The 19,211-nt window shown below is 38.4% G+C and overlaps 2 protein-coding genes across 2 annotated transcripts; one reads left to right on the plus strand and one right to left on the minus strand.

The window, feature by feature from the left end:
- Positions 1–3,089: 3,089 nt before the first annotated feature.
- Positions 3,090–5,705, minus strand: LOC128272337 (vacuole membrane protein 1-like). Its single transcript, XM_053010128.1, has 5 exons — positions 5,591–5,705; positions 4,806–5,021; positions 4,458–4,739; positions 4,031–4,346; positions 3,090–3,649 (listed from the first exon to the last, which is right to left on the minus strand). Exons 2-5 carry the CDS (start codon positions 4,988–4,990, stop codon positions 3,191–3,193), a joined length of 1,242 nt encoding a protein of 413 aa, XP_052866088.1. The 5' UTR covers positions 4,991–5,021; positions 5,591–5,705; the 3' UTR covers positions 3,090–3,190.
- A 1,116-nt stretch (positions 5,706–6,821) lies between these two features.
- On the plus strand, positions 6,822–15,164 carry LOC128275615 (uncharacterized). Its single transcript, XM_053014177.1, has 12 exons — positions 6,822–6,963; positions 7,055–7,268; positions 7,344–7,539; positions 7,614–7,978; positions 8,055–8,261; positions 8,345–8,489; positions 10,140–10,298; positions 10,369–10,560; positions 11,068–11,241; positions 11,307–11,422; positions 12,562–12,859; positions 12,928–15,164. The coding sequence occupies exons 2-12, from the start codon at positions 7,072–7,074 to the stop codon at positions 12,967–12,969; spliced, it is 2,091 nt and encodes a 696-aa protein (XP_052870137.1). The 5' UTR covers positions 6,822–6,963; positions 7,055–7,071; the 3' UTR covers positions 12,970–15,164.
- Positions 15,165–19,211: the final 4,047 nt, after the last annotated feature.

Below are 19,211 nucleotides of genomic sequence, written 5' to 3' on the forward strand. Positions count from 1 at the left end.
AGCTGCTGGTATGTTCGCATAACATAAATATTGATTGTGGCTGTCGCTGTATGGCACGTAGCACCGGTCTGTTGAATCCAAATGCCGTCCAAATTTTCAGCTCCAATTTCGCCGAAAAACCAATCAGCCACAATCCGCACCAACAGTCACTCGTTATGGGTGTATTGGCTTCTCTTGCACGATTTGTGGGTTTTCCGAACCACATTACTGATTATTACATGGTCACCGAGGTAGAAATGAGCTTGAATAAAATGTGCTTTTGACGAATGATTTGACGACCTACCACTTTGGAAATAAATTTTTAATACTTCGAACGATACTTCGAACGATTTCGATACTTCGAGATTATAATTTATGAATTTCATCCCCAAAGTGAGAATCTGGAAGGGCTGCAAAATACGCTTCCACAGCTGTTATGAATTCATCATTTGATGAAAAACACTTTCCACGCATGATTTGTTTCACTGCCCAATGAGATGCCTAGAGCTTCTACTAAATCTCTTTCAATCACTCGACGATTTTTCAATACGATATCCTGTATTTTGTGTACGATGTCGGGTGTTGCAACTGTGTTTTGGACGTTTGGATCATCTTCAAGGCTTGTACAACCACGTTTAAATGCGTCAACTCATCTTTTTACTGTACTAATTGGAAGCGAAGAGTTCTTATATACTTTCGACATTCGTTCATGAATTTCCTTAGCATTTAAACCTTCCTAAAATAAAAATTCAATCACTGCACGATACTTGATTTTTTCCATTGTAAAACATACACGTCGATACTAAATGATCTGTAAACAAAGAAAGAAATTACAGACCCTTCCCTTTTTCGTGTGAGACTTCGAGCTGTGTAAACGTGTTTTTCTTTGTCCTCCACTGCGTGAAACTCGAAAACGTTATGGGCACGTGTCAAAAATGAGTACAGACACGAGCATCGAACGATTACTAACGAAACAGGCTGACGTGGATGTTCGCGTCGAAAACCTTTCTCCAGGAAAGCCGCAGGAAACGAAGAATGTATTTTTCGAACCGACGGAAAAGGACCGAAACGCGCATCTAAAATTAATCCTACGCTTCGAAGCCACAGTTTACGTCCACATCGAAGACGTGGAATCGGCGCGGTCAGCGTAGGATAGAAGCCGGAAACCGCATTTGCAGACAGATGACTCACTGGGCATATACGATTGCTCCAAAAGGTCATAAAATCCGATTTGTATTATGGAAGATTATGGATCAGATGATCTCGACAGCACACAAGCTGAATGAAATCGGATTAAAGCTTCCGGAATTCTGGGTTAGAATGATTTTTCTGGCCGATGATTATCGTCCAATGATTATTGCCTTGAAAACCTCCGGTGTCGCCAAAACGTTTTTTTTTTTATTTTTTTTTATTTTTGCAAGTAGGGGAATGCATTTACGCACGCCGTGTGGGACTCACCCTCGCTGCCGAGGTCATACCCACTAAACCCCTCACTTGGTTCTCCAACCGACCCCTTCCGGAACTACCGTCACCGGGGGGGACTAGGGGCTAGCAAGGGGGGACTAGGGCTAGTCCTCGTCTGCCATTTTAACAAAAAAGGAGCACTCTTGTGCTGTTTGCCCTCACTCCCGCTAACGTCTGCGCCGCCGGCTGCTGTTGCTCTCGTCGCCAATCACCGAGCAGTTTCGTTGTGATGGCTGCAACGCACGCGCTCACTCCCTCGCTTCCTCGTTCGCACACATGCGAAGGACGATGTTCTCCACAGTGAGTCCATCTCCAGTCCTCTCCTTCATTCGCTGTCTAGCGTCGTTGAACCGGAAGCACGCAAACAGGACGTGCTCCGGCGACTCCACGGCGCCCTCGCAGTTCGGAAATTGCGGCGACAGAGCTCTCCCTATCCAGTGGAGATACTCCCGGAAGTACCCGTGCCCAGTTAGAAACTGGGTCAGGGAGGGGTTGATAACCCCATGCTTCCGGTGTAGCCAGGTGGACTATGTGAAAACCAAACTTCTTCAGGAGCGGCTTCAGGGAGAATAGAATTGAACAGGAGATTCATCAAATCATAGCTGGGGTCGATTGATTCATCAAATAGTAACGAATTGATGCCTTGTGACTGGAATTTCGGCATCATACCTTGTACACAAATTTGTGGGGGAGACAGGCGACTATGTAGCAACTCTAGGGGTATAACCGTGCTGATATAACTTATATCGCCTGTACGATCTTCTCCTTCGTTCTGCAGGAACGACTAGCTTTTTACGTTGATGAGATAGTTGGTAACTATTGGGGAGTATTCTGTGTCGGAATTGTACGCAGTAGAGAACAAAGACAAACACGTGTACTCGGTTCGAGGTCTCGCACAGGAAAGGGAAGACTTATTTAGGCGTCACATGAGTTAGGGCGACAGTCGTAAGTCGTCCTTCGGTAACGTTTCGTTGCACGACGTAACTAGAGCGCAACATTCCGAAGTGGAAAGTCTACCTCTGATCAGATTTTCAACCTTCGACATGCGAAATCCTTGAGATTGAATCCCAGTCCTCACATACGCATCTGAGACATGGATTATGTCCAAAACTAACGAAGCCCTCTAAGCCGCGTCCGAGAAGAAGATGACCAGATTGATATTTGACCTCGTATGTGCGGAGGCACAGTGGAGAAATTGCTACAACAACAACGCTCAATGTGCAGCGTCTACGCTTCGACAGGCTCCGGTGGGCTGGTTACATCATTAGAGTGACGAACGACGAACCAGTGCTTGGTTCGCCAGCGCCAGTGCCAGACGTCAGTGCCATGTCTTGGGTCGTCAGGATAGACAAGGAGGACATGGTAGGCCCTGCCTGAGATGGCGAGACTGCACCGGTGGCGACACCAGAGCTGCTGGAATAAAAGGTTAGTAGACGAAGGCGCCCGACCGCGAACGGTGGAGGGATTCTTTGTTGCAGGCCAGAACCGCTCGGGAACTGCCGCAGGCAATGAGTAAGTAAACTTCGATTCTCGCGTTTAATCTCAATAATTCACGTTTAATCTCGAGGGCGTTCATTCTTTCATAGTAGGTTATTCCAATAGATCCATAGTTACTTTTTGAATCATATTTTTACTATTTTTTATTATTTGGCGAATAATCATCAATATTTATAATAGGAGGTGTGTTTTGTTTGTTCTTATCTGCTGCTTGTTTTCGAAATTTATTCTGGAATTTCCGGGGATGATTTTAGGACATCTTTTTCGAGGTTACTGAATTATCGTGGATAGAATTATTCGTATGCAATTGTTTTCGGGTTCGTTTGCAACAATTTTGAGCAAGTGTGTTGATGATTGAAATGACGAAATAACAAATCATGGCAAAAACGAAAAATTCAAACACATTTGCTAGTAGATTTCCACTCGATGAAGTTGCTGACTTATGGGTATTCCGGTGCAACCGTTGCTTTTGATTCTCAAAAAACGCCTTAAAAGGTACTTGCAAACGTTCTCCGACGAACGGGATGAAGGATAGCAACTGGATAAACTTGTCCACCAAATTTTCGTTAAACGAAATGATAACGAAAACTTTCTGAATGTGCATCTTGACAATAGCTTTCCCAATAAGCGTAGCTCCGAAAAATTTCCAAAAGGGTACTAGGAAGTGACCACAGGTGATACCAGCCAGATCGAACAACGGGTTGGGGATCTATATATAGAAGAAATGGAAAAAAATTAGAAACTGCAATAATTACGATACTACGATAAAACGGCGTCATGGTTCGATGAGCAATTACTAAGGTTAAAACAAAAACCGTAGCAAAAGACAAACTCCCATATGCTACACACGTGGCATTCGAGGAATGCTTGGGAGTAATACCCAATAGATAATATAGGCTCCAAAAATTTTTTATCGGTTCGTCTCCATGCATGAAACTTTAGTGTACCCATACAATTCATGTATTACTTCCAGGCTCTTATAACACTAAACGTCCACCATTACATTATTTGTATATACATAGAAGAGAATATGCCTGATGATTATGCTAAGGAAATGATTCATGTTAAAAAACATAGTACTATTACTTACACTAGCGCACAGTAGAATCCCAAAAAAGCCCACGCTTTCAACGATGTCTTCCATCAACAATTTTCCTTTATCGAAGAAGTTCAATTTTTCTCCCCTTTTCTTCCGTTTTTGCAATTTCTCGAATTCTTGAATGTTTTCCGGTTCATCTGTTGGGTTGCCCGAAAGACGAGCCGCTTTTGCCATAAAGTACGGTGGCAATTCTCCCAGAGCTGTCCCGGCACCCCACAAAAACGACTCAAAGCGTACCTTCGCCATAATGGACCACAGAGAAGGAAACATTTCACCACCATTAGTACTATTTTCTGGACAAAGAATCCTATCGAGTGGAAAAAACAGATCAGAGAAAAAAGAAAAACCAATATTTTTTTAAATATTGCACATATTTATAAAAGTACGTATCCGTAAAAATAAAATATGCTATACTTACTCGTTAGGATACGGTGGTTCGGGAAAATTCAACGAACTGCATTCATAAGCAGCAAGAGTAACGCTTGCTATGTGAGGACCGAGATACAATATAAAAGTGTGTAGTCCCGTCCCTAACCCAACGGATGACAATACACCTAATCCCATCCAGTAGAAGATGAAAAATCCTTTGTTTTTGAACACCTCAATTAAATGTTGGTGTTGGCCTGGTGTGTAGACTAATGCTAAAATACTCAACAGTAGGCTGATCAATAAAATAACCAACACACGCTGGTGCAATAACCTGTAAAAACAAAGCTATCAAATTGATTCATCTACATATTTCCCACCTAAGCTTTCTTTGTCTTACCTTTGGAGATTTGTTTTGATAAGAAATAGCACTTCGAAGCTAGCGTATTTCATGGTTTTAAGCGGTGATTTCCACAGAACTAAAGTTTTAACTTCTTTGGCCATTTTCCTGTGTTCACTCTTTACTGATAGCACAGAACTGTTTGTGCTCCAACTGCTCACTCCGGCATGGCTATTTTTCTTCATAGTAAAACCTATTCTGTTTAATCTGTTTAATCTAAAAAGGAAAAAAATTGTATGAATGTGACTTGTGTGTGTAGAATTTGATGTTTTTTTTTTGAGTTCATGTTTATAAAAATTTCCAAAATACTGCCGCATTGACATCGAAAATAAAGAAACTTTGTGTCTCAATCATAATAAATCTGCCGTCGAAACGTATTGTCGGTATTCTCCTAGATTTTAATGAAAAGCTCTATCAATTTGAGAATTCCATTCGATATAGTGATGAACAGTAATCTGACATTTAGCAACATTAATAACCATATGAACCATTTTGGTAAGGTAACATGTTCAAATAAAAAGGGTAAAGCTTAAGCTGCTTAGTAGGATTTTGAAAAGGAATATTTGTCCGATATTTCCATAGCTTGCGGTATATTAGGCATAGGTATATTTTCAGTCGCTTGTGGAATAATGCCGCATTGATTTTGTGTAGAGCAAAAATATGTATGATCGTAATACTAGTAATGTGCCTGGGCCGCTGGGCAAACTATTGCAAAAGGACAATGCCGTATTATCAAACGTAATGCTTCGTGGCTGAACATCATCAAAGGCAGAAAAAATATAAACCTTTTGATCAGTTATAAAAGTTAATAGAAGATATGAAAATTGTCATTGATGTTTTTTCTCGGCACAATTACAATCCTGCGAAACAGAGTATGTATTTGAACACACAGCACAGCACCAAACAAAGTTAAATTTCATTAGGATCACTATTCATATTTAATGTCATACGATGGACCTATGAAAACTACACGTAATCACAAGAGAAAGAATGTTTTTCCTATGCTGCCCTATTTGCTACATTTATACATGTATATTTCCTATATATACATATATATGTATCATTTTCGGAATTTATTCCTATGCAAGCTTGTAACGATCTTTAAAATATATGTGCACACTTATAATACTCTAATTTTTGTACTTGCCTACTTTTTTCTTACTATATACAGTAAATAATGATTCTACCAAAGCAGTGGGTTTGACACCAAACGTCAGAATACATGCGGTACTTTCCAAAAACAACAATAGCACTTTTATAGCAGTACTGCGGTAAGACAGCAGCAACAAATACACAGCATACGGCTTGTAACAACTATCTATTATAACGTAACAATGATTACAACCGAAAATGGCCGTTGGTTCGATAAGGTCGTAGGTTCCAGAGCATGAGAGGGATGGCGTTTGTTCAACAGTCCCGTAAAAACAACGTTACAGAAAGCAACAGAGATTACCATTGTCTCTGGTGATTCTACGCATTTTGCGTTACGTTGCGACCCGCCCGAAATTGACCGATTACTCAAAATGGCTTAATTTTTCACCATAAGTTACTGACATGTGTAGCAACCTAACGCCACAAAAAGATCGAAAATCGGACGTACGTAGCCCGCGTAAATGCAAAATTATCATTACTTTTTGAACGCCCCCACGTACGTGATTCAAGCACTCGATCCGTCCGTATATGCGTACCTGACACAAATTTCTTGCATGCGATATTGCTTGATTTAAGAAAATCGGTTATATATGTAGGTTGAATTCTATACTCTTTTGTTATGGGTCATTCGTTACTCATATATGACATAATCATTATTTTCGGATTTCGTTTAACTAATATCGAACATGTTTTGTTATTTATCCACTTTTGCCACTGTATATTTATCATGGTAGTTTTCAACCCATGTTTAGGTTTTCAAGAAATCATGAAATAATAATTATAGACAGCCATCGCGATGCAGATGACGGTGATGACGGAACCGTTTGTTTAGATCGTGTACCAGGTCTTGAAACCACGAAAACGAAAACACATAAACCTTACCTGTATTCTAATCCAGCGACCCTGTATCCAAACAAGCGATTAATATTAGTTGACGATACTTAAGTTTATGCCGAGTCGCCTTTGCAGGTGGTAAATTGTCTGAAGAATTTAGTCCTCGGTTTTGGTAAGTCCTTGCTTGCTTTTTATGTTAAGCATTGTTATCTTTACCTATGATGTTTATCGCGCATAATGACAATCTTATTTCGTTAACACAGTAACATTCGCCAAGACAATGGACAACGAAAACGCAGCATTGTTAAAGTTTATACCACTGCGAAGCTTTGTCCATAATGATTTCTGGCATAAGTATGTAGACATTAAACTAGATATAGATCGTTTAGATGCTTCCAGGAGGAAAATATTTGGATTTATTTCATTGGCAAAACAAACACTGGCACAAATAGAAGTAGATTGTACATCATTCAATTCGTGAGTATAAATAACGGCAAAACTGAATTCGTATCTTCCACTTGCGCTTAACATAGCATTCCCCAATCTTTAAAGAACCCGTTCATATGATCCAAATCGAGTAATTTGTAACGGCCACATTCATAACTACAATACGATAGAGTCATTCAAGCAATGTAACAAAAAGACTTTGTTGAAGGAACAGGCTGTACAGTTTTATCATCATCTGATGCAACAGAAGTGCATAAACAATAGCACAGATTTGCTGCAGTTTTTTATGATCTCATTTTCTGTAAGTATTCTTTATCTTTTGTGCTGGTTGTTTCCTATATATTTAATATCTTCTGTTGTTATTCTTATTTCTAGGATTTAAAATCATATAAATTTTATTATTGGTTTGCATTTCCTGTCCCTTCGGATCTTGTGTATCTTTGTGAGACAGCATACGCATTGCCAAAATCAATGGAAGATCACTTGAGCTTTTGTATTGAAAAGCGTTGGAATTTGTCAAGCTTGCACCGTGAACCTAGTGAACTATTTTTTATCTACCATCGATCGATAGACATTAGATTGCTCTCGGAATATGTGTGCCACACTAACATCGAAGCTAATTTTTGCGATGTGGATCTGGAGGATATTTCTTTTTGTTTCTATGATGCTGCCAACAATAGTTGTGACATGACAGTGAGCTGGCATGTTAGGCAACTCTTAGTGTATATCACGCTTACTTGGTGAGTTTATATTTGTCACTTAGCCAAATTGTTTTAAATATTTTTTTATTTTCTTTTACTCAATTGTTATTTTTAGTCCTAGTCTATCTGAGAAAATAATCAGCCTAATAAAAATAAGCAAAAATACGACTGGAGAATTCCAGTTTTCCGATATAAGGATTAAAGTTCCACAGCATATAGAAAATATCAACCAAATTGATAACTGGGTAGGATGGGAAGTGAATGAAGCCCATCGATATGTACCGCGCTTTGTTTCTTTAGCTGAAAGCATGTCGCCAAAGTGGTAAGTTATAATCATTGGAACATTTGAGCTTAAATATTAATTATGAAGTCTATTTGTCTACACAATCGCAATTGTCATTTTAGTTTAGCAGAAAATGCGATTAATTTGAATCTTAAACTTATGAAGTGGAGACTTGTCCCTGAACTCGATCTAACTTCGATTCAAAGAACTAAATGCCTTTTATTAGGTTCTGGTACGCTTGGATGCAATGTTGCAAGGTCTTTGATGGTAAGTTTTTATTACTATTATCAATAACATTAACAGTATCACTAACTATTACCACTATTCGCACTAACTAACATTATCAGTTAACATTAACACGCTTTGTCCAGGCGATAAATTCTCGTTTGTTTGAATACATAGTCATGCATTCTTTCTTTCTTCGAGAACAACCGCTCTTACAGGTCTTAGCCTGCACCAGAGACAAAGTTAATCTCTGATGTTTTCTGTAACAGTTTGTTTTTACGGGTCGAAACCATGGTCTGCTGCGTGTGAACCGGTCCCGGGATTCGAACCCAGGCCTGCCGCGTGACACCGACGAGCTCTAAAGACTGCTCTATCAGAGGGTTCAAAAGTCATGCATAGTCATAATTAAAATAACTTCCTGTCCAGCAGCTTCCTATTCACTGTTCAGCAGCTAAAGCCGCCAAATAGTCCTGGCTTCGACAGCGACAGCTCTCGTTCGAATGCCTTCATTTACTGGCACGTTAAATCTACCGTTCTTGCAAAGCTAAAAAGCCAGAAGGGACCTACCATGTCCTCTTTGCCTCCATTAACTAGTTAGTTAGTTATCCGGCATCACAAATGCCGAGCCGTCCTGGCCTGCAAGTGTAAAATGTACGATGTAAAGCAGAGCAGAGTTTATAGGGCAGGAGTTTACCCTAAGCTGCGTACTACATCATACTAAAACGTAGATGGAAAACATAAAGCTTATCAAATTTTTAATTTTTAACATCTATAAAGGAGGACGGTGTTTATCAGCGCATCGGTCCTGTACTGTACTTTATACTCCTAATTCTCTCAGGTTTTCTTTGTGTTTTCAACACTTTTCGACAAAATTTTTAGAAAATTTGTTTTCAGACAATTTTTCTTAACTTTAATAATATTTGTGACTGTTCTTTGACATACCCTAGGCACTTCTCAATGTTAAATGTGCTCGAAGAAGCATTTGGCATTCAGTTAGCTGAAAATGCCCTAAGGAAAGATACGCTGTTTCACCTACCGAATCCCGTATTTATTGGTATTTAGTATTAATTTTAAATTTTTTGAATTGGCACCCGAACTACTAGTTGTAAGATGGAACTGAAGTTTATTTTCTTGCTTGTAACTAATGTTTATTATTCGTTTCATAGTCAGTAGTACTGGTAGTTGGCGACCCATATGGTAAATACTACATCAACTACGCAAATTTCGATATATGTATAATTACTAGTTGAAATTGAAACTAAAAGTCCTACATACGTGTAGATGTTATGTTACAACAGGTTTTGAGACATTTTCATCAACAACAATTGTTTCTTTCTGGATTTCTTTTTCCAAACAACATAGATATCCTATTCCATATCCATATCCTGGTAGATTCGATCCTGATTGTATTCGATGACTGTTTATACTAGACTTCTAATAGCTAAAAGTTATTATTTGAGTTATTAAGTATTATTGCAAGACTAATTTTAAGCTGTTATTGGAAATTATTATAGCCACACACTATCAGAACGTATACACAATTTCAGCTATAAATCAAAATCTAGAAGTCTTATATCCAAGACGTTTAAAGTCAATGAAGTTTCGCATGACACTTGTATATTCAAAAGAATAATATAATAGGAAAATAGTAATAAAGTAAGTTACATTTGTTCTCGTACACCATTCTTTAAGGCATGGGGTGTGAACACAATAACGTTTGTCGATTGTGGTCAAGTATCTATGTCAAATCCAGTTCGGCAAAGTTTATACCGTTACGAAGATGCATTAAATGGAGGGAAGCCCAAGGCTTCAACGGCCGCTGCGCGACTGCGAGAAATTAATCCTGCAATTGTAAGTAACTGTAAGAATTGACTATGAGAACGAGTTACTATGATACTATGAGACATTTATTCAATATTAGAACACACAAGGAGAGGATATACGAATTCCGATGCCTGGGCACCCCGTCACAGAAGCCGCAGCAGTTGAAGAAACTAAATCTTGTTTAGCTAAACTTACAACTCTTATTGAGAAACATGATGTCGTTTTTTTATTGACTGACTCGAGAGAAAGTCGCTGGCTTCCTACGATGCTTGCCGCATTTTACGGAAAGGTAAATAATTACGATTGTTTTGAATGGTTTTATATTTATTAATATAGAATCAATCTTGATTTTTATACTAATGTATGATATGTTATTAATTTATGGTTGCGAAAAAAGAAATCCATTGCTTTTTGTTTTTGCTTAAGATGTCGACATATGCCAGCATCATAAACACCATTCACAAAATTAGCAGCCTGGCGTGTATTTTCGCTTTTATCAAAGAAACATTGTAAAATGTGCCGAATTTTCTCTTTGTTGACTTCCATTGTTCACACCCACAACTCACAACTGAATAGAACAAACAAGAAACAGCAAAAGATTTTTTATAATATGACCTTGACAACGAGCATAAACATGAAATTGTTTGAGCAATACTTTACTGGATATCGATCACTACAGTTATTTACTGAGAAAATAATGGTTTTCTTTTTTACACAACATTCTCAACATTTTCCCCGTTGTTCTATCTACATAACATTTAACATATTCTAAAATGTAACTATGTTCTTTGTGCAGCTAGCCATTAACGCAGCACTCGGTTTTGACTCGTTCATGGTGATTCGTCATGGTTATGGTTCATCAAACAATGACACTGATTGCAAAACTGACGTGTTAGAAAATGGATTCAAACGAGTTGATGGCGCCAATCTTGGTTGTTACTTCTGTAACGATATTGTTGCACCTGGAAACGTGAGTATTTACATGATCGTCATAAGTTTTCATGCTTTTAATCGCTTGTAACTTTCTCAAATTAGTCTTTAAAGGACCGTACGTTAGACCAACAGTGCACTGTTACACGACCAGCTGTTTCGAATACGGCAGCTGGACTAGCCGTAGAATTGATGGTGTCTCTTATACAACATCCGCTAAGGTAAGACGCTATGGTTCCTTCTTGACCTTTCGTAACGAAAATAGGTGGTTGCATTTATCATATTAGTTTTTGATACATATAAAAATATATAAAGAAGTTTCTCAGTAAATGTGTATTTTTCGAGTAGTCGATGATCACCTTCGGGGTATGCCTTTGCCAACGACCCATAATCGCAGACACCTCGGAGGCGGATCTCGCGACCTACACAATAGAGTCACTTCTTTGTGAGCCCTTGCCGACGACCCATAGTCACCAACTCTCTCAGAGTTGGGGTTCCTTTTAGTAACTTCTTCAAAGAGTAATTTCCCTTAGTGAGTCCTTGCCGAGGACCCATAGTTGCATACTCCCTCAAAGTCGGGGCTCTTGTACTTCAAAACTTCTTGTACTTTCAAACTTCACATCGGTTGTCGCCGAACGTCGACTTCACGCGCGTCGACATTGAGAAAAGACGACGAACAACGAAGCGTAAATCCGAGCGTAAAAATGTCAGATCGATCCCGCTTATGTCAAATCGTATATGAATCCGCACACTCATAAACGATTTGACGTTAAAGATTAACGTCAAATCGTTTTTATCGCTTCGTGTGGCTCTCCAGTAACACACAATTCAGCATAATTCAGGTTATTTTCGAACAAATCGAACCAAATACTACAGGTGGGAGTTTTTGGGAAGGGGAAATGTTCTGGTGAATGTTTGAAACCCCTTCCCACTTTACAAAAATTGGCTCCCATCTGGGTAAATTTCAGTAAAATTCGAATAGTGTTCAAACAATTTCAACACAATGTCAAATTTAGCTGGTGCGAAATTGCCATGTATCGGGACGGGAAGGAAAGACGATCGGATACATCACCGGGAAGCCCGATCATTTGAAATAGAGGAGTGACAGTAGGCGGGAATGGAAACTGAGCAAATATGTCACCGGGAAGCCCGATCGTCTCAAAAGTAGGAGTAACGGGAAATGAGAAGGGAAGCTGATCGGATACGTCACCAGGAAGTCCTTTGAAACGCCGGATAATCGAGAAATGAGGACGAAATGAGGCGTGGCAACGGACGCCGGGAACAGCTAGTTATTTATAATTCTAATGTAATAAAATCTTTTTCTCTTATTTTATGGACATTATTTCAATGGCTCATTTAGGTTTTCTGCTCCGGCATATTATCGAACACCGAGAAGTGACCCCAATAAAATAGGACAAGAGCCAGAAGGAATATTGGGTGTGCTACCACATTCCATACGCGGGAATATTGCCGCACAACAGTATATGTTGACTGCTACCGAACGTTACAAACACTGTGTTGCATGTTCCACGATTGTTCTCGATCATTATGCATCGAAGAAAGAAGCGTTCATAATTGATGTATTAAATGCGCATAAAACTCTCGAAGAAATAGTAGGAATTGATTATTCGAAAGCTATTACGGAGGAAAATCAAAAGGTATAACAAACAAAACGACAATTAAATATCAAGAAACAATCTTTTCAACGTAACCATCTCTTTCACAGGACCCTATTGAATTCGAGAGTGATTTTTCTGATGACTCCTAGCCTTCGAATTGCGATGATACTTCATGATATAATAAAACAACACAACAAGAACATTCTGTTGAGATTTTTTAAAGGAAACGTAAACTACTATGGTGAAATATTTATTGCTGGGGAAAAAGTAATCCATTATTTTCTATTCCTTTAGTGATTGATATCTCGTGAAGTATCAATCTTAAAGTTTCAAGTTTAGGCTCGTTTTAAAACTGACACTTCACACTTAGAGAAATGCTTTCACTGTTTTTTGTTTGTTTCATTCACTTGTTAGTTACAGGGTGTTAACTGTGGAAGTCAACTAAGAGAAAATTCGGCACATTTTATAGTTTTTCTTTGGAAAAGGCGAAAATGCAAGCTAGGTCGTTGACATTATGCATGGTGTTTATGGTACCGTTACACCTCGCAGAGGCACACCCGCCGTCGAAAATGTCGATAGAATCACAGAAATATTCAAAGTTGATCAGCATTTTTGTAATCAGAGCATCGGCCAGGAGCTAAATATCAACCATCAAACAGTCTTAAGCCATTTGCGCAAAGCTGGATTCAGAAAGAAGCTCGATGTTTGGGTGTCACATGAATTAACACAAAAAATTTGATGCATCGAATTTCCATCTGGGCAGTTTTGGTTAGACGGAATCGACCCATTTCTTAAACGGATGGGTACTGGGAATGAGAATTGGAATACATACGACAATACTGTGTGAATACGATCGTGGTCTAAGCGTAGTAAAACAGCTCGACCAGTGGTCAAACCAGGCTAGGAATGTTTTACTGGGTGTGACTTGAAAGGAATCGTTTAGTATGAGTTGCTTCCGTGTAGCCAAACACTGACGTTCAGATGACTTGACGTTTGTGTGGACAACGAAATGTCCCGCACGTCTACATATAGTGACCTGCCAGAGAGTCCAGGAGCTTAGTTGGGCAGTTTTAATGCATAGTCCGGATCTTGCCCCAAGCGACCATCTTTTCGCGCATTGCAAAATTTCCTGAGTGATAAGAAATTGAGTTCAGTTCAAAGGATGGTGAAAATAGTTTGCTATAGTTTTTCGCCAATAACGACCAATACTGCTACAAGAGAGCCATTATGAACCTTCATATAAATTTTCCCACAAAACGGTGCATACTTGACGTAAATCGGACCATCGGAATATCTTAAATACAGTTTTAAAATTCACTCAAAAATAATGGATAACTTTTTCCCCAGCCTTATATTATGTCTAATCAAAAGAGTTATCAAATAAGAATTGATAATGGTTTAGGTTTAAGTAAAAACTCGTATCTATTTCAAGGGTTACGCAAGGTCGCTTCTCGTTACCACTTAAAACTTATCATGTATTTTAGCCGTGGACCCAGGAGTCCACTTTCATTGACCATAGACCGATCGACTCTTCATAGAAGAAAATTAATAATTTCGAAAACGTTCGGTCCAAACCGTTTTGATTGTATGTTAATATGTGTGTACCTAGATTATTGTATAGAGATAGTTTAAGATATCTTTTGCCTAAGTTGAGTTTTGTAATAGTAGCCCAAAGTTGTGTTTTGGAAATAAAAGCAAATGTTCATCATATTGGATGGTCGAAAAAGTCTTTTCGTATTTCACGATAGATGGCTTTAGTGATCGATCGATCTCGTGAACTATCCATCGTACAGTTTCAAGTTTAGGCTCATTTTAAAGCTGATACTTTACACTTAAAAGAATGCTTTAATTATTTTTTATTTTTTCCATGCGTTTGTGAGTTACAGGGTCTTTACAATGGAGGTCAACTGAGAGAAAATTCGCTACATTTTACAGTTTTTCTTTGAAAAAGCCGAAAACTCGAGCTAGGCCGCTGAAATTTTGCATAGTGTTTATGCTGCCGATACTCTAACAGCTAGTTAGGTGCAATTTTTGTTCCGTCGACCCGTTTCAGTTTTTTTCGATGTTAAAAATGCACTTCGCCCAGGCAGACTTGTTATCAAAAATGTCGACAAAACCACAGAAATAATCAATGTTGACCGGCATGTTAGTAGTCAGAGCATCGGTTAGAAGCTCCAGATTAACTATCAAACCGTTTAAAGCCACTTGCGCAAAGCTGAATTCACAAAGAAGCTCGATGTTTGAGCGCCACAACACGATGGCGCGAAATTCCATCTGCGAAGTTTTGGCCAAACGGAACGGAATCGACCCATTTCTTAACCGGATGGGTACTAGGGATGAGAAATGGGATGCATACAATAATACAGTGTAGAAATAATCGTGGTCTAAGCGTGGTGAAGCAACTTAACCTGTGGCCAAACCAGAAATAACGGCTAGGAAGGTTCTACTGGGTATATGGTGAGACTTGAAAGGAACCGTTTATTATGAGTCGCTTCGGTGTGGCTCAACAAAAAATTCAGATCTCTAATACCAACAACTGCATCGTTCCAAGCTAGCAATTGACCAAAAACGGCCAGAATCGGTCAACGGAAGAGGTTTTGTGTTTCACCAGAACAACGAAATGTTAAAAAATTTCCTGAGTGATGAAAAACTGAAATCAAGAAAGGATTGTGGAAATGGATTACTCGAGTTTTTCGTTAATAACGGCTAAGCATTTTACAAGAGAGGCATTGTGAAGGTATATTTAAAAAGACAACAACAAAACGGTGCATATTTGACGCAAATCGAACTTTTGAAAGTATTTTAAATAATAATTTGAAATTTGATCAGAAATACGAAAAGACTTTTTCGACCATCCAATATTTACGTGGTTGTCAGACTGTATGTTGCCAGATTCTTTGTTCTTTTTTCATTTACGAGTATGACATATGACTTACGATGTTGAGGAGTGGTAGACTGAAAATCGATGAACATCTCTGCCCATAAGTAAGTTGTTTGTAGGCAAATTTAGTGGTTGGGTAAATTTTACCTCACCATCGTGGAATGCATAGTGCATCGCATTTTTACATGACTTCAGCCGAAATTGTGTTCAACCTTGGTGCAGTAGTAATAGTAGTAGTAGTAGTATGTTTTGTGATAGATGGTTTGGTCGTTTACATAGTAGTTTGCCAATTCGCTTTTTATTGACGTGGCACTTTCAACTTGTATAGGTTGTAACGCACTCTTGGTCGTTGGACCTTTGTTGATGGCTAGATGCAGGAAAAACTTTGCAGAAAAAAAAACTTGCACCAAGTTTGTTGTGCCACCTATTGATTGGTTCTTTTTCGACTGTTCTAAATACCGGCACCTGCAGTATGACTGCACTAAATTACTACTTGACGGCGACTAAAATGATTAAATGTAGCTGTTTGGTCGAATGTCGCGTTCTGATCACGTTGCCTTACAAATGTATCAAACAAGCTGCGTTCTTATCAATTAAAAACCATTGTTTATAATTAATGAAGCCAATGCTTTCACGATTATGTTATGGACAGATTACGGGCATAAAGTTGTTGAACGTTTAAGGCACATGCATTTTGGATGCAAGCAGAGTTGTGTACAGTTATTGTACTGTCCTCACCAACCCATTTCCAATTTATCTCAGGAAATAAAATATTCGAGTACTTTCCGTCAATTTCGTGTATGATCGCACTTAGCACAGTCTCTTATTTATGTTGTACAATTTGTTTCATATAAAATATGCATATGTGAAATGTCAAATAGTATGTCTTTTAAGTAACATGATTTCATAAAAAAAAATATAATCTATCTATTAGTTAATAACATACTTTGAAAAGTACGTTCTTCCTGAAGGAAGAAAAAAAATGAAAAATGATGAATGAATTGAAATTTTATGCAATTCGGATGCTAGATTAAAACGTGTGTTTTCAAAGATAATTGTGTAATTTGTAGATGAGGAGTTATGAAGCGTTTCTTTCTCATTTTATTACTAAAAATTTCACTATCTGTATAGAGTCGGTTATGTTATTTTGTTCGGCACAATCGTGACAGTTAACTTTATAGACTTGAAACCTATAAAGCGAGCGTAACAAAGAAACTTAGTTCAATGTATTTTTTGAAGAAGCCCCTATATACCACGCAAAAGTGCACGAAAGAGCACTTGCGAGAGTTGTATCTCGGGCAACCGTGTACACGTGAAGGAGAACGGACGAAACGAAATGTTGAAGGTAAAATGGGTTGCTCTTCTCTTATACATCGTTGGCCTTGTACATACACTTCAATAGCATCAGAAGGGGAGAATTTCAGCTAGATCGAGGTAGCTGTACCAATCTTGCCAAATGTTGCTAAAGAATTGTATGTTTCGATATTTCGTTTAATATTTAAATTGGAGTACGTTTGTCAACGATCGTAGCTTGTGTTCGTGAAGATTTTCCACGGCATGATCTGATAATTTATAGCAATAACGTCTTCAAATAAACAGTATACAATACAACAAAAATATTATATACTTGTATTTAAGTTAGTCTTCATTCAATTGGCAGGTTGTAGTCTTCAAAAAGATGTAAGATTTTGATGCAAGAAGTTATGTGGCGTTCAAATGCTTTTAATGGCTTACCGTGAAACATTATTATTCTGTAGCGAGAGCCTCCGAACATATTTGCGGCTTATGAAGCTTCTTAACAGCCAACCGATCTCCGTTAAATTCAACTGAGGAGGGAGTGAGAAGACCTTTCTCACCAAACAATTCGGCATTGCCCCGCTTCGACTACGAGAAACTTTATTTCCCACCATAGTAAACTCGAATCAGTGCGCCGCGAGTGGCGCATCATTCGAATAGTCTACGGCTGATTACAGTACATAGACTAATTATCCGTTCGCCTGGGAAAATGCTGTTGGTTATACAATATCAACAATTGATGCAAAGCCCAATGGGGTATTATCTTAAGAAAGTGTTTGAACTGTATACCTTGAAACCAGAAGCATCAGTACCGATAGCAAATACTAGAATCAGTACCGATAGCAAAATTCTCAAAATATTTTCTTTTATATTTAATGTGAAAAATATCTTTGTTCTCCTAAACAATCTTAGTAACTCAAAGAAGTCGGCGAGAGCCCAACAAACATACATTGAACAACAAGGCATGGAAACTTACAGCTTGCACCACCCAGCATGAACAGCGCAACAGTTACGAAATAGGCGAGAGAAGATCGTGTGCACAGCGACCGAAACTGAATATGCGAAGCTAAGACGAAAGGTTTTAGGAGAGGGAACCCAACTCGTCGTTTTTCTCTAAGCATGGCCATTCCTTTGCGACGATGCGCTTTGCATGTAAGATGGGGGATGCCAACTGCAGAAAGATATTGAAAGCGACTTTTCATCTTCACAAACATTATGCTGCTAGTTGCGACAGTGTTCAGACGCAGTCCACTTTAACCTGTAGTCTAGGTCGCTGAGTATTGAGTGGTCTCACGATGTTGTGAACGATGGTGCTTTTTTAAAAAATGCTTTCCAGTGAAACAAATAACGTGATTGAGTTTTGGTCATTTTTACCAAGTTGTTGAAATGCTGTCGAAAGTTAATAGATATCATACACATTAGGTGAAACTTGTTGCACCAGAAAAGAGTGATTGGGAAATTGAAAATTTTCCAGGAATAGTTTGAAAAAAGTGTTACACAACGTTAATGACGTATGTATGAAATATAGAATCCTATGTTTTATTTAGCTGCTGTACAGTGTTTTATTCAAACTACACAAATCATCCTTTTTGTTCAAGCTTCTTGTATTTGTGTAATTTTTAAACTTTTTTATTAATTGTTCAAACGTATGAACTATTAATGAATGTGACCTTAATATTTGGCTTTTAATCGTTGTTGCATTCGTCGTTTAAGTGAAAGTTTTCAATTTGATAGATTTTCGTTTCCATAACTAGTTTTTATTTTAGTTTCAATCGATTATATTTGTTGTTTAAGATTGCGGGAACGAAGAGATACTGTGGATGCGTTTATTGGTGTTTTTGTATTCAATCACTAAGATTTGAGATGGAGTTTATTACAGTGACATATCAAAAGGATGGTTACCGGTTTATAATCAACTTTCTAACGAGCCATATAACGATGCATAGGAGTACGACGTGTTTGTGCAATTCTCTCCATCGTTACAGCGCATTCTATTTCTCAGGGGCATACACATATAACCGAAAGTGTCTTCAAGTTTGTTCCACTTCGCACTGGCATAACATTGCCCAAATGAATCACTTATGAGGAGAAACCCTTTCACTTTCTTGCAATGGCATTTCATGTTTACATTTTTTCGGATAAAGAAAAACTATAGTTTAATTGCATGTACTGTATTACTCGAATTGATTCGAGAAATATGCATTATTAATCTTG

Source organism: Anopheles cruzii, chromosome 3 (assembly GCF_943734635.1).
Source record: "Anopheles cruzii chromosome 3, idAnoCruzAS_RS32_06, whole genome shotgun sequence".
Taxonomy (NCBI): Eukaryota; Metazoa; Arthropoda; class Insecta; order Diptera; family Culicidae; genus Anopheles; species Anopheles cruzii.